Source organism: Heloderma suspectum, chromosome 4 (genome assembly GCF_057233095.1).
Source record: "Heloderma suspectum isolate Gila_16-S chromosome 4, 16-S_ref, whole genome shotgun sequence".
NCBI classification, from domain to species: Eukaryota; Metazoa; Chordata; class Lepidosauria; order Squamata; family Helodermatidae; genus Heloderma; species Heloderma suspectum.
Window position 1 is genome coordinate 240100879 of NC_139461.1, and position 14619 is coordinate 240115497.

Consider the following 14619-nt stretch of genomic DNA (forward strand, 5'->3'; position numbering starts at 1 on the left):
CTGCAAAAATAATAACAACAACATTGTACAGTGTGGAGCCCCATCTCATACATCACCCTTCCCCAACCTGGTTTCCTCCTGATGTGTGGGACTTCAGTTCCCATCATTCCTAGTCAGCATCTTAAATAAACATTTATTCAGCGGTGAGTCTCCATGAGTTCCATGGGGCACACTCCCATGTATGTGTGCATAAGATTGCAGCCTTACAGTGCAATCCTATCCCTGTTTACTCAGAAAGAAGTCCCACTGTGTTGAATGGGGCTTCCTCTGAAGTCCATGTTCATAGGATTGCAGCTTCAATCTACTGTTAGAATGCATAAAGCTTTATCCTGCTCATCCAGATCCAGTCTGGGCAGAATAACTGTTCCTACTATGGACAGACTTCCTTCCTTTTCCTTATGAAGTGGTGCAGTTCGGATGAGAAGCAGGGAGATGGCCACAAATAAGGGCTCAAAAGTTATATCTTTGCCTTTCATATTGACAGGCACAAGTTGCCTTCTATGGAACCAGCCCAAAGCTGGATGGGAAAACACTTTTTTAAAAGAGGCCCAGAAAGAAGAGGCCTCAACATCCTACTACAGGAAATGCATCCAGGTTTGTCTCTCATGATTTAGCGAAAAACCCACAGAAATCAAAACAAACTCTTATGGGTGACTGTTTAAATTAGCCAATCAAGATACCTTCATTAATGTATTTGGCTCCCTTTCAAATGTGCCCCATTACTAAAGCACTGGAGGGAGGTAAAAAAGATTAATGAGGTTTTAATGAAGAGCTGCTGCCAAAGCACTGGCAAGCCAGCAGAGAGCAAACACTGCCCCACTAATCTTTTCTCAGGCTCTGCTGTCTTTCCCTCTTCATCCCTCTAAGGATCTAAGGATGCTATTTACATTCTAAGGGCATATGAAAGGAAAGAGAATTTTACAAGAGGGTTCTGCCACAAAATGGGGAGTGCTCCAGTTCAGCAGTCTAGCCAGCCAGCCAGCCATTTTCCAAGTTACTCTATTCCATCCCCCCTTTCCCCCCTTCCTAAGAGTCCATCAGCATTCTACAGCCATAAAGCATTCTCTGTCCTCATTGGACTGTTTGGATCCTGCCCCCATCCCCTTGGGTTTTTTCCCTTAAATACATTTTTTTTATTTCTGCAAACCCTGGGCATCTTCCAAGCCTACAGATGCTTTTCTCTTGTTCATGGATGGTGCCATTTTGGCTACATAAGGATCTGTGCTTGGATAGTGTCTTTGCTATTAGAATATGTCAGGCTTCCCCAACCTGGTGCCCTCCAGCTGTGTTGGACTACAACTCCCAGCATGCCCCAGCCAACTTTGTAGTCCAACACAGCTGGAGGGAACCAGGTTGGGGAAGGCTGGTATATGGGATACCACACAGACCCTGAAGGGAGTTGGCAAATGCAATTATTCAAGCCAAATAGATGGTGCTTTGAAATATGTGCCTATACATGCAAATGTCTCAGGAATATCACCTTTATTAGGAGCATTGGAACACTCCAAGCCCAACCCAGAGATCTGTTCTGAGCATGGGGTCTGCAATACATGCATGAAGCTCTCTGCAAGGGCAGTTTTCCTATTCAGCGCAAAGAATGGATTTGATCTCTTTGTACACTGTATTGTACATTCAGACTGAGTCCCTCAGTCAACAGGCATGAGGATCCACCATATGCTCAAGATATCTCTGTGTACTCAGATATGCACAGAGATCTCTGGTTCAGCATGACTGTTTTTATAAGGGGATGATGGAGTGGGGTTATTCATACTGGCGCTATGACAGGAAATTCAAAGCCAGCAAGACATTGTGGGCAAAATCCAACATATGGCCTACTTAGAGTAGACCCACTAAAATGAATAGGATTTCAGTTAGTCATGACTAACATAAGCTCCATTCATTTGAATGGGTCTACTCTAAGTAGGATTTAACAGTGCCGCTCAGCCTAGTCAACACAATTTGCTGTTCTTTCAAGTAACTGTCTCCAACCAGGAGTCATTAGCCCAATGCACAATCCAACGCAGTTCAAGTCCCACTGACTTCAATAGAAGAGTGAAGTATGTGTGTTGCTTTCATATACATAATGGGCCTTAAAAGTGTTTGACTTTGGCTTCATCATGCCCAAAGGTTGTAATCTGCCTTACAATTTCCTGTAAATTGTAAATTACAGAAATCCTGTAACCAAGCACAACATGAAAAACAGTGAAGCTATATGCAGTGTTTACATACATGGGTCTGACTTGGAGAATGTATCCTTATCCAGCAGACTCCTGAAATAAAGGGAAAAGGAGAAAGGATTACACAGTAACTTACACAGATCAATTTTCAATATAGAAACAGAACTGGTCAAAGCATCCCCATTTGTATTTGCAAAGAATCTGAACTGGCTCTTTGAAACACACACACACACACACACACACACACTCACTCATTTGCCAGGACTTTTTGAACAACCACAACTCTCTCTCTCTCTCTCTCTCTCTGTCTCTCTCTCTCTCGCTGAACTTGTTTCCTGAAGTGAAGCCATCATGGCTGAGCTGTTGGCAGCTGTCAGAGGTGAGCCAGGGGTCAGAACTGAGGAACCAAGCCAAGGAACTCAGAGAGACACATCACAGCCAGGAAGGCCTTGTTGCTCAGGCAAAGTTTCAGCCCAACCAAGAAGTCTGTCTCTCTAGGAGAGCCCAATGGCCATCCTGGGTGGGCTAGCCCAGAGCCTGAGGATACTTCGCTGCCCAGGGAGATGCTCCAGCCCATAGTTCTGTTGCTCAGCACACAGGACAGCTGCATACATCAGCAGAGGGGGCCTGGTTCTAGCCCAGGTGGCTCCTGACAGAAGCCAACCATATTCTGAATCAACATGGCCTAAGGAACTTGCTCCTTTCCTCAGAAACACACAGTCTTTCAGTGCAGGCAATGGTCCAAATTATCACCTGATATAAAAAAGGATGCTCTGAAGACACACGAGGCAGCCACCTTGCTGAAGCTAAGCAGGTTCGGGTCTGGTCAGTGCCTGGAAGGGAGACCACCTGGGAACCACATGTTCCACCATGGAAGAAAGGTGGGATATAAATGTAATAAATAAATAAACAAACTCTGGTCAGGATGCTGAGGTCAGTTATACCAGTGCAAATGTAAAGGAATGGGTTTGGAGGGGCTTCAGTGACTGTCATAGAAACATGCATCCTTTTAAACTAGTCACTTTGTAACGTGAGTCATTTCTAAAGACACATCCACACAGGTGTTACGTTTGCTCTCCTGCTTTTGTTTTTATGCTCTAAAAGTGAGAGTCCAAGGAGTTGTTCCCCAGACTTATGGAAATCTAAAAAACATTTATTCGTAATGTAAACATCAAAACATCTTGTCATTCCAAATACTGATTTATTTAGATCAACTATCTTCTCCATTAGTAACTTCTTCCATCCTGAGAGATTAAGGTGAGCAAAGACCTCGATCTAAAGCAGGGCTGGAGAGCCTATGGCCCTCCAGATGTTGTCAGACTCTAACTCCATGAGCCACAGCCAGTACGGCCAATGGTCAAGGATGATGGGAGTTGGAGTCCAACAACATCTGGAGGGGCACGTGTTCCCCACCTCAGATCAAGAGAAACTAGGGAGAATTGGTGGTTGATGGCACTAAGAAACTAAATATGGGTCTGTATGTTGGATTCATCTGGAATCTAGACAATGAAAACAAAAATGTCATGTTATGCTGACTTCGTTTTATAAATCTGTACATTTTTGCAAATTGTGTGTGCGTGTATAGGAATTATCTATCTAAGAGTAAGAATAATGTAGCACAGGAGAACACACTGAAATCACTTCTGCCCTATGCCAGGGGTGGGGAACCCCTTTCAGACCAAGGACTGAACTCAATTTTGGAGATGCTCTCAGAGGCTGAATTCTAGTGGTGGGCAGGGCCAAAAGTGTGGGGCCAAAAGTGTGGGGCCAAAAGTACAAACAGTAACAGTATGTTATAGCTTTAAACTCTTTCTGACAGTAACTAAACCATTTCAGAGGTATTTCAGTCTTTTAGAATGGGGGGAAACTGCTCAAAAGCCTGGAAACTACCAAACGATCAGAGGTTGGAGGAAAGGGGTTGAGCCACCTGGGGAACCCCAGTGGCTGGATTGGGACCTGAGGAGGGCAACATTTGGCCCCCAGGTTTGAGGTCCCCCACCCCTGCCTTATGTAAACTGTTTTTCTTGCTGACGTGTGTGAACATTTCCGTCTCTGCACTGCAGATGAAGTCAAAGTTGACTGAGTGGTCCTTGGTGTATGAGCACAAGGTGAGTCATATTGTTCACTACCATCTCTAGAAAATGCCCTGTCTATAGATGCACCCTTGTGAACTGAACTGGGAAATACAGGAAAAATTGGTCCAGAAATAATGTAAGAACTGAGCCTTTAAACTTAGATGGAACTTTTGTTTCATGCCCTTCAGTGAGATACACTGTCAGTGTGTTCTATGATCTTTCCTAAAGTCTGCCATAAATTTCGCTATACTCAGGAGACCTTACAGCTGCATGCAATGTATTTTGAAATTTTACAGGTTCTGTGCCTCCAAGACCAGTCCCCATCTATTTGCCTATTTGGTCAAGCCAAAATCCTCAGGGAAACAAATTTCTGGGAGCTGTCCAGCACTTGCTGTGCTGAATGCATTCGGAAAAGGCTGCAATAAAGATGTTACCATGCAAGTTGGTGGGATCCTTTACTGACTTGGGTGAACTCTGGATTGGGCCCTAATGGCAGAGAGTGTCAGCAATGAATAGCAGAGATAATGAGGGATTAGAAAGGCCTTAATAGCATTCCAGCTTCAGAGCCAGGACTCCTGTGAACGTTTTTTTCAATAGCTTATCTGCAGAGCATGCAAGAGCGTCAATTAAATGTAAGAAGATATACAGGCTGAGTGAAGAGCAAGCTTTGTTTCAACTCATTGGCATACTCATTCCAGGAAATAATAATTCATTGCTTTAGAGACAGGCTCAACTTCATGAACTGAAGCAGGTCATGCTGTTGCATTTGGGCAGGGAAGAAAGCTGCTCTGAGTCAGCACAACCATGTAGAGGAGACAGCAGGGAGACAGAAGAAAGACTTGCATTTCCCATGGGGGATTGCTACTAGGTGAGCAAATAAAGCATAATGGTGGGATTGCAGAGGACACTGGCCATCGCAGCCCTTGACTATGGCCAAGCATAGAGAACTGAAGGCTTCAGAGTAGTGTACAGGAAACTACAGAGAGTGAATTACTGAGTGACTCATCCATTCTAAACACTCAAAAGAGTTGGAGGCATCTTGAGAAGGATGATCTACCCCCTCATCTTAAGAAGTGACACCCAGTGTTTGAGAAAGGGAGGGACTTTATTTGGGCTGTTATACTCATAGGTGATGAAGCCGGAGAGGCAGAGACATTCTGGGGAAGCTGTCAGTCATGGCTGTACTTCCCTGAGACCCAGGCATGCAAGGAGAGGATCAGACCAGAAGGTGATGTCTGCATCAGCTACTTTCTGTGAGATAAATCCCAAAACAAATTTCAGAAAGCTGGTCCCACATTCTGGTTACTCTTATTTTCCCCAGCAGAAATCTGGAAGTAAAGAACATCTCTAAGGAGCGAACAGGCCATCTCAAGCAATGCCCTGCCACACCCATTTCCACACAGGGATTGGGAATGTGTTGCTCTCCAGATGTTCTTGGAATACATCTCCCATCATCCCTCACCACTGGCTATGCTGGCTAGGAGTTGATGGGAGTTGCAGTCTACCATCATTGGAAGGCCACACATTCACCACCCCTGGACTACTGCATTCACCTCTAATGTGCATTTAACTCTGCACGTTAGAGGTGATATAAAAATAATAACAGCAGAGTCTCCTTATTTGCAACTTTAAAAAGTGTAGAATCCATGGACATCCAACTACAGTACTGCAATGACGCTTTTGCTGAGTAGGATGTCCTACCCTGCAGTGACAAGCTGCTCTATTGCTTGACAATTATGTGCAGAGACAGTAGAGTTTGTGTGGGTGGCTGCCACAAATTACCTGAATGACCCATTAAGCGTAAGAAGTACACAGAGAGAAAAACAAGACCCCTCTCATCCCAAGGAAGACAGAGGAGTACATGGGGAATAGGCCACCTTACAAGTTGTTAAGCCTGAAGCAGCAGAATGAGAAGCAATGCAGAACTGAAAACAGTGGCTGAGTGGAAGGGAAAGCACTGAAAAGACAAATGGAAAAGCCAGAAATTAGAAATATAATAATTCCAACCAACTAGGAACCATTTGTCCTTCTACTAGTAATGTTGGCCCATTGATGCTACATAAAATACTGCTTTTCTCTCAGCATTGTTTTCCTCTGGGAGTTCTTGATACATCACCCTCTCCCTTCCCTCCATAGTCTCTCTCATTCCCGCAACTCTCTCATTCCCGCAATGATAAAAGGCCCATTGGGATAAAACAAAACCTCCTCCAGTCTCTCCATGCATTGAGCTACTGTGACTTTCTGCTGAAGGACAGGGCTTGGATGACTATTTCCCCCTCACAAAATAAAATAATACTCTATTGGCAGGATAAGTTATACAAGCATTGCCAAAAATACAGAAGATTCAGTGCACATGAACAGACCAGCATGCAGCTGCACCACACTGCAAGGATGGCAACCTGGATCAAAACTATTGTAGGAAAGCACAAAGGGATACAAGGAGACTGTGAGTTGGAGATCAGGAAGTAGCCATGGTGAAACAGGAGAAAGGGCCATAAAATAAAGCCTCTGGCCACTGAGGGAACCCTGACAATAATCTGTTGAAGAATCTCAGTTCTGCCTTCCTCCCCATTGTTGAGGCACTTTATATATAATAATATAATATGCATTGGCAGCACTGTGTGGCAAAGATATGGCATTATAGCTAACCATCCTTTTTCATAGTCTAGGCCTGAAGGTATCTTTCCAGAAAGAGCCCCAGTCATGTCACTTTTCAAAAACTTAAGGTTCCCAAAGAGAGGCTGGACTTGTTCTGTCTGTATCTTGCTCATTCCTCCAAGGTTTTAGAGTTCGGGGCTGATGACAGACCCTTCTCATGCTGAGTGAAAGCCCAGGTTTCATGCATCCAAGCTACAAGCTACCACAGTACACTAGCTCTCAAGGCTGATGCTCCCTGTCTACTGAGGCACCAGGTTCAGGAGTCTGATATCGTATTCCTGATCCAACAAAGCAAGGAGATAAAATGTGCTGTCTGCCCAGGCACTCCCTCCTCCCCTTTCCTCCTCTCCTTGCATGCTCAGCTTAATACAAGACTATCTGATTTGTTAAACCACAGCTTGCTGTGGCACATGAACTGGGAAACTGTGGCTTGAGCACTCCCCACAACTGTTGTGCTGCCCTGGTTTGTAGGATACTGGTGCAAACTGACTTAACAACCCAGGAAGTCTTGTATTAAATTGGGAGGAGGAAAAGAGAAAGGAGAGGCCACACAGCACATTCCCAATCCAACACACCATGATTGGGAATAGGGGTGCACCCCCCTCCACATGTTGAATGAACATGTGGAGGAGGTTGAGGGGGGGCTGCATGGATTAGCTCCACCACTGCCATCCCTGCACACTGCCACCATGCTCGCCCAGTGAATGTCAAATGGATGTTTGTTGGGGGAGCATGGCAGTGGTGTGCAGTGATGGCAGGGACAGCCTACATGGCACTCTCCATGCATTCATTCAACATGTGGATAAGGAGGTGTGTACGATGCTAATCGTACACGATGAATCAGGCCAAAATCTGCTATTGCACACAAACAGGTGAAAGATATAGTAGCTTTTCAAGTGTTGTCTTTTCATTTGGGTATTATGACTACAGTCCTTTGCATATTTACCTGGGAATAAACCCCATTAAACATAGTGGGGCTTACTTCTGAGTAAACATGCATAGGATTGTGCTGTATGTTGATGTGGGGAAAACAGGATGCTATGGATAATAAAAAAAAAGGGGGAAATTACACTTTTCAGTTAAAATGGTGTGGATGTGGGTCTATAGGTTATGACTGGACTTGGTAGCCAATGATAATTTCTACTAGCCAGTGGGGCTATACTAAAAGTGCCTCTGAGCACATGCAGACTGTCTTTCTCTTTTCATTGAGCAAGTGCCACCCACAAAAAGAAGGGCTTACAGGACATATAGCATGGCTTCCACACTGGCCTGAGACCATCCACTTCTCTTTTTAGAAATTAAACACAGTTCCCACCCCTCTTGCCAGTATACTGTATACAACCAAAAACAGTATTCCCCCGCAAAAATCCAATCCACTTTTTTTCAATGCCTGCCCAACAGCTCTCCACAAGCATACTCTCTCTCTCTCTCTCTCCCCCTCTCCCTCCCTCACACACAAACTCTCCAGTTCTCTTGCCTTATACAGGCATTTTGTTCTTTGCACTCACCCCTACCCAGGGCTCCATTTGTGCCAGGAATCTATTTTCAATACCAGGACAAAGATCAGTAAACACAGTCTCCTTCCACAGAAATCCACTCCAGGTTTCCCTACTTCCTTACAGCAACTCTTCCTCACCACCACCCAGCATCTTCCTCTCTCTTAATCTTTGCTGGCAGAGAGGATAGAGTGGCTGGGACAAGTTGATATAAAGCTTCTGTTTTCTCAAATGGAGCAGGATATGGGGAGAAAAGGGGCTGTGAAGGAGGCAACTCTGCATTTGTAGCTGGAGTGAACCCTGGGAAATGAGCAGAGGATGGAGAGGGAGAAAGACTGCTGGGGTGGAATGCAGCAGGATAGGGCTTGCTGGGAAGTTTAAAATGGTGTGGCCAGCTCCCACTGAGTCAATCAGAGAAGAAGGATGTGGTAGGTTCTGTGAATCTCCTTATAAGGTTTTCAATATACAATGCCAACATGAACTCAGATCAGCTGGTAGACTTCAGAAGTCCAAAAAAGAAAGAGCAAATCAAAAGGGTGGTTGACTAAACATATGTACGGATGGAATTCCTCACAAGGCATCATAAAAGAATTCATGGCAGAGTTTGAAACATGAGATTGGATACTGGTAAACTAAACGTATTTGTTGATAAGCAGAAATGAAAACGTAGTGACAAAAGAATCAGATGCCAAAACAACACACAAAGCAAATTGGTGCTACATATTACAAGTGTTTTTTGCTATAAATATTGGCAATGCGTCTTCCCAAAAGCATTAAATAATTTAGAAGCTGTCCACCATACATTTCATACAGAAACAGACAACTGAACAAGTCTTGTATCAGTCTTTAGGAATTCAGTAAACAGCCAAATCATAGAACAGCAGGGTTGGAAGGGGCTTATAAGACCATTGAGTCCGATAATAAGACTAACTCTCCACCAAAGGCTTTGATAAACTAGAATGGCCATTCCTATTACAGTATGTTAGGGACAATTTGTCCCCTGTAACCATGGAGGCCCTTGCAAGTAAGTCAGTTGAGCAAGAGCTCTGACATAGTATCACTACCGCTAAAATCAAGAAATGGGCTAAGGAATAACATTTGAAAACCATGATACAGTCAGGATCTCTTTTGCTGTATTTTTAGTTCAAGCCTTCAGGCTATACATTGCCATACTTGTTAACCTTTCCACTACAACATGAGATCTAAAAATCTTACTTTATTTTTTTTAATCTTAGGATTCTAACAAGTCTCTGCACAAAAACAAAAGGAGCAGGAGAGGGATGGGAGATGTGACAATTGAACTGTGTGTAGCTTAAAGCCCCAAGCCAGAAACCAAAGAAACTAGCACGTTGCTTCAAGCCAAATTTATTAATCTGTTAAGAGAGCAATCCTATGGCCACTAGACAGTGTCTAGACAGCCATAGGATCATTTGGTTTCTGGGAACCGTGCTCCATGCCCCTCCCCCACTGCCTCATAGGCAGCACAGTTCTTCCTCTTCTCCGCGCTTGTAACTGCAGCACAGACCAGGCAAAAAGGGGTGTTCCCAGGGGCAGGGAGGGGAGGAGACCATGGAAGCATTGTTACAATGCTTCCTATGTGCCATTTGGCCTCCCCCTCCCTGCTCTGAAGTCCCCAGCTAGACAGTCAAAATCGGCCATCTAGCTACAAATGCAGGGTGGCCAGAGCACAGAGAAGAGGATCCCCTCTGTGCTCTACCCACCCTGCATTGGATAGTCAGCTGCCTCCAAGTTCAGAGGTGGCCGATTATCCTGATACGATTGCACCCTAACTTGCAATACAAGCTGTGCAAATGTACATCTGATTCACACAACCCATCCTTCTGAAAAAGGTGGGCAGAGAGGGGAGATTGTGTGAACTGGCCCTACAAAGATAAGGATGCATGCACATACCACCTACATCGTTTGTCACATCATTTATGCAACAAGGGGGTGCCCATGCATGCTCTCTAACCCACTACACATAGAAGATCCCCAGTATAACAAGTGTGTGAACCAGCCCAAAGGACCTGGCAGCATAAATAAAGCTTAGTGTTATTAATAGTTACTGATGTGTTTGTACCTGCTGATATAGTACAGTTAGTTGTTTTAAGCACGTAGAAAGCTAATCAAATGATTAATTACATAGATAGGGGTTCACCTATGTTAAGAGGGATGGAAATGGAATTCAGTACAAGAGGAAACGAAATAGCTTCATCTAATTTAGCTGGAAATACAGAATGCTCTATAGAACAAAGGCTTACAGCATCCTGAGAAGAGATTTATTTTAAGCCAATATTGTCAAACCTTGTTAAATGTGCAGATTTTAGAGAGAAGATGAGAGGATAGAAAGCAGAGCACAGAAATATTCCAGTAACTGCTGTATCTGAATCCTCTAATAGACTTAGAGGCTTAATCAAACATCTGTGCCAGTTAACCCTGACACAAACACACTGATAGCATCAGTACATTTATTTAAAAGACAAGGGCCCTGGTCACACTTACAGTTGGTTATGTTCAGATCATCTCCCTATGGAGTCTTCTCTCAATAAGTGCTTGAATACACATGGACAGAAACAATTATCACTGTTTAGATAGCACTAACAGTGTGCATGGCATTTTACAGAGCACGAGAGGATGGGTCCCTGCCCGGAGGAATTTACAGTCTACAAACTACAAGTCAATACAGGGGAAACAGAGGAAGTGGACGGGGCAGCAGGGAAGCAATATGTGGCTAATTCAGTTACATGTGCTTAGGTTTAATCAAGCTGAGTTACAGTAGGACATGGGAAAAAGGTGCCAAGGCTTCAGAGAAAGGTGGGCTTTAAGGAGGGACTTGAAGGAAGAAGGATAAGTGGCACTGTGCAGGTGTTCTGGAAGATTGTTCCAAGCATACTGGGCAGCAAGGGAGAAAGCGCAAAGTCTTTTGAGGGATCAAGAGACCTTCTGATGGTGGGAGGTGGTCAAGCTGGAGGAGATCATGGGCAGGGATGTATCAGTATATTAAAGTGGAGAGATAAGGGAGGACAAGGTCATGAAGGGCTCTGACGGTAATTGAGGGTGACAACCAGGTGGAAGGGAACCACGCAATTGTCCCACTCCACATGGGAAAGCATTGCAGGACCAGCTCTCATGCCACTCGCCGTAAGTGTGAATGGCACTGCCATCACGTGCTCAAGATTTACCAAGTCCACTTGGATGGCAAAACATGTCCTGCAAGTTAGGAAGGAAAAACAGGGATTGGGGGTGCGGGGTGGGGTTACAACTAATGTTAAGAATGCCTTTTGGTCTGGGATTCATTTGTGAATTGCTCTTAATGGAGTATAGAAAGAGGAAGAGAACCATTCTGAAACTGAATATACTTTGGAGCCAATGTAGCTCTAACTTAGGTTACCTTAGGGGGGGATTATTTTACAGTAGCTTCTTCCTTGCATTCACAGACATGAGAAAGGCAAACACCAGTTGAAGTGACATTTGTGACAAACACCCCCACCCCCATTTCTGTCTTCCAGGTGGCTCTAGCACTCAAAAGCAGTTTTTGACAGCTTCTCATACAGACAGAGATGCAAACTAAAGGATGTCAATTTACTACTCAGCTAGAGACTACAGATCTGGGTCACTGAAAAAGTACCAAAGCCTAGTTTTTAGAACTTTGTGATTACAAATCTATCTTTACAGCAGCTATTTGTTTCTCTCGTGAACAGTTTTGGTGAACATAGGTTAAACACATAATCCACTCGATGTCTGCTTTAAGAAATTCTTAGAGCAACTTTGTTTTCCAAGGTTATGAAGTGCACAGAAATCCAAACAATACTTTACTGCTGAAGTCACTGCTGCTGGGAGATGTAGATGACCAGGCCTGGATGTATCTTGACACTATGAGGAAGCACCTTTCACACATTGTAAATGATCCCACGAGCAAACTCAGACAATGTAAGCCAAAATATTCCCCATATCTAACATTTACAATACAATCCTTTGCATGTGTACTCAGACATAAACTTCACTGAATGTAATGGGACTTACCTCAGGTAAGTATGCATAGGATTGCAGTCTGTCTACCCATGCATAAACTCACTGAATTAACACAGAGAGAATGCTGTTATGGGATTTGGGGTTAGTCTAAATGATCTTTTAGAGATCACTTTTAGTCTAATGCTTCTGAGTGCAAATAAATTCAGGATGTTAGTAGGAAGGCTCTCCCTCCTCCCTCATAAAGAATATGGTCTGGCCAGATCTGGCCCAGACATGCTCTGAGTATTACCTTAATGAAAGTCCTCTCAGCCAAGTTCCTCCTCTCCCCTTCCCCTAAGGAATGTACTGATTGAGTCTGGGGTTGGACAAAGAAAGCAGCTTGAGGGTGGCAGTTCTGGAAGTAGTGTAAAAGGAGACAGAGGGCTGAATCGCTCTCTTTGAGAATCTTATGAGCTGGTGATTTCCCTAGAAATCTAATGGGGATGAGGAATCTGTTGGGGTGTTAATGCTGTGAACCCTCAGCCTGTGCTGTGGGTAAACACACCTTCAGAATTCCCTATGTCTCTAGTGACCTCATTCCAAGGAAACTAACCCTGGGTAAAACACCTGCATCCCTGGCATACTCAGATGCTTGGAGAGTGGGGTGTAGGGAGTATAACACTGGTGTTAAAAGTGGGGTCGTACTTTCTGGAATAGGAACTGTGAGCCAAGATGTAACAGATGTGGAATGGAGAGAGAATGGGAGATGAAGCTGATGTTCCAGCAGAACCAGGAACAAATGGAGGTCTTGAGGTACCAGGTAGCAGAACCAGCAGCAAATATAGGTCTCACAGCAGCAAATGGGGGCCTGGCAACAGCAATGGATACCAGCCTCATGGCAGCAGCATCACCAATGAGTGCAGAGCCTGAAAATGAATCCCTTGGATGATCAGCCACCGCAAGGGGTCAGGGTTGACCCAAAAGCCCAGCTGCAGAGCACCCAGACAAGCATGGCGGAGGAGATCCAGGGAGTAGACGGACAGCTGAATGGTTTTGACTGTGAAGATGTGCAGTCAGCAGCACAGAAGGGGGAGGCTTTGCCTGCCCAAGAGTCTGCCAGCAGAGAGGAGACCAGGACGCTAGAGGAGAAGCACCAAAAATGGGCAATGAATGGCTAGTTCTCAGCTGCTCAGAGGATTAGGGTGCAGAGGGCCTAATAACACAGTTGAGCTACAGCTGCATGGAGGAAGGGCATATGTTTCAAAAAGGCACTAATTCTACCTGCCAAATTTCATTATTTAAATTAATAATGTACAGCTGTGCTGAATGTTCTATAATTTCAATATTCACTTTGAAAGAAGCACATTCGAACCCTTTTGCTTACCTGGCTGTGGTTTCTTCTCCATGCCATTTCTCTTTCTTTTCTTTACTCTTGTAGGTAATAGTCCATACTGTGTCACTGAACCCAGTTGGCTGTGGTGATCCACACAGTTTTATTTACAAACATCTGTGACCTCTTAATATTATTAGGCATACACTATGACATCATTAACCAAATCACGTGGATCACCACAGCCAATCAAATTAAACGACAAATGAAGCCAACAGCTGGGAGCACAAAGAAAGTGAAGGAAAATGGCACCGAGAAGGACAGCATCAAAGCCATGCAAATGTGTTTATACTGAGTTCTAAAATTGCCCAAAACAGGAAAGAAGCTTTTCAATACTCATGGGGGGGGGGAATGACACAAAATTAGGTGAGTTGTTTTGGCTCAGCCTTAATAATCTGCAATGATGCTTTTAAAAAAGCATCTTCAAAGCAATCTGAAAAGATGTTGTGAGAAAAAGGAAAATCTCATCTTGTATTTGGAAAACTGACCAGAAGTCCACAGCTGATGTTTTGGCTGGTCATATCTAACACAGGGGTAGGCAATGTGATGGTCATGGGCCCCAGTGCCTCCTTGGGCACCTTTCTTGGCACCAGCCAAGGTGCCCTCCCACATTTTCTTTTTCTTTTCAATAACGAAGTTTCTTACTAGCAGTGGGGGTCACTACAAAGCACAGTGAGGGCCTCCAGCTGCTCCCAGCTTCTGTGGAAATGAAGATGTCAGGTGGCTGCAGGCCGATGCTTTTATCTGCAGTGTGCTCATTTTATAGTGGTGCCCAGGATCAAATTGCCAAATGTGCCCACAGACTTAAAAAGGTTTCCTGCCCCTATTCTAACATACAGAACACTCCAGCTAGCCACCTAACAGCTGACTAT

The 14619-nt window shown here is 44.4% G+C and overlaps 1 protein-coding gene across 2 annotated transcripts in view; it reads right to left on the minus strand.

The window, feature by feature from the left end:
• The window catches only part of LOC146348344 (copine-5), a 191247-nt gene that overhangs the window by 146912 nt on the left and 29716 nt on the right, over positions 1-14619 (minus strand). For both annotated transcript variants that reach the window (XM_084848305.1, XM_084848306.1), the window contains exon 2: positions 2230-2270. In XM_084848305.1, the coding sequence (XP_084704431.1) occupies positions 2230-2270 (41 nt within the window). The remainder of the gene's footprint in view (positions 1-2229; positions 2271-14619) is intronic.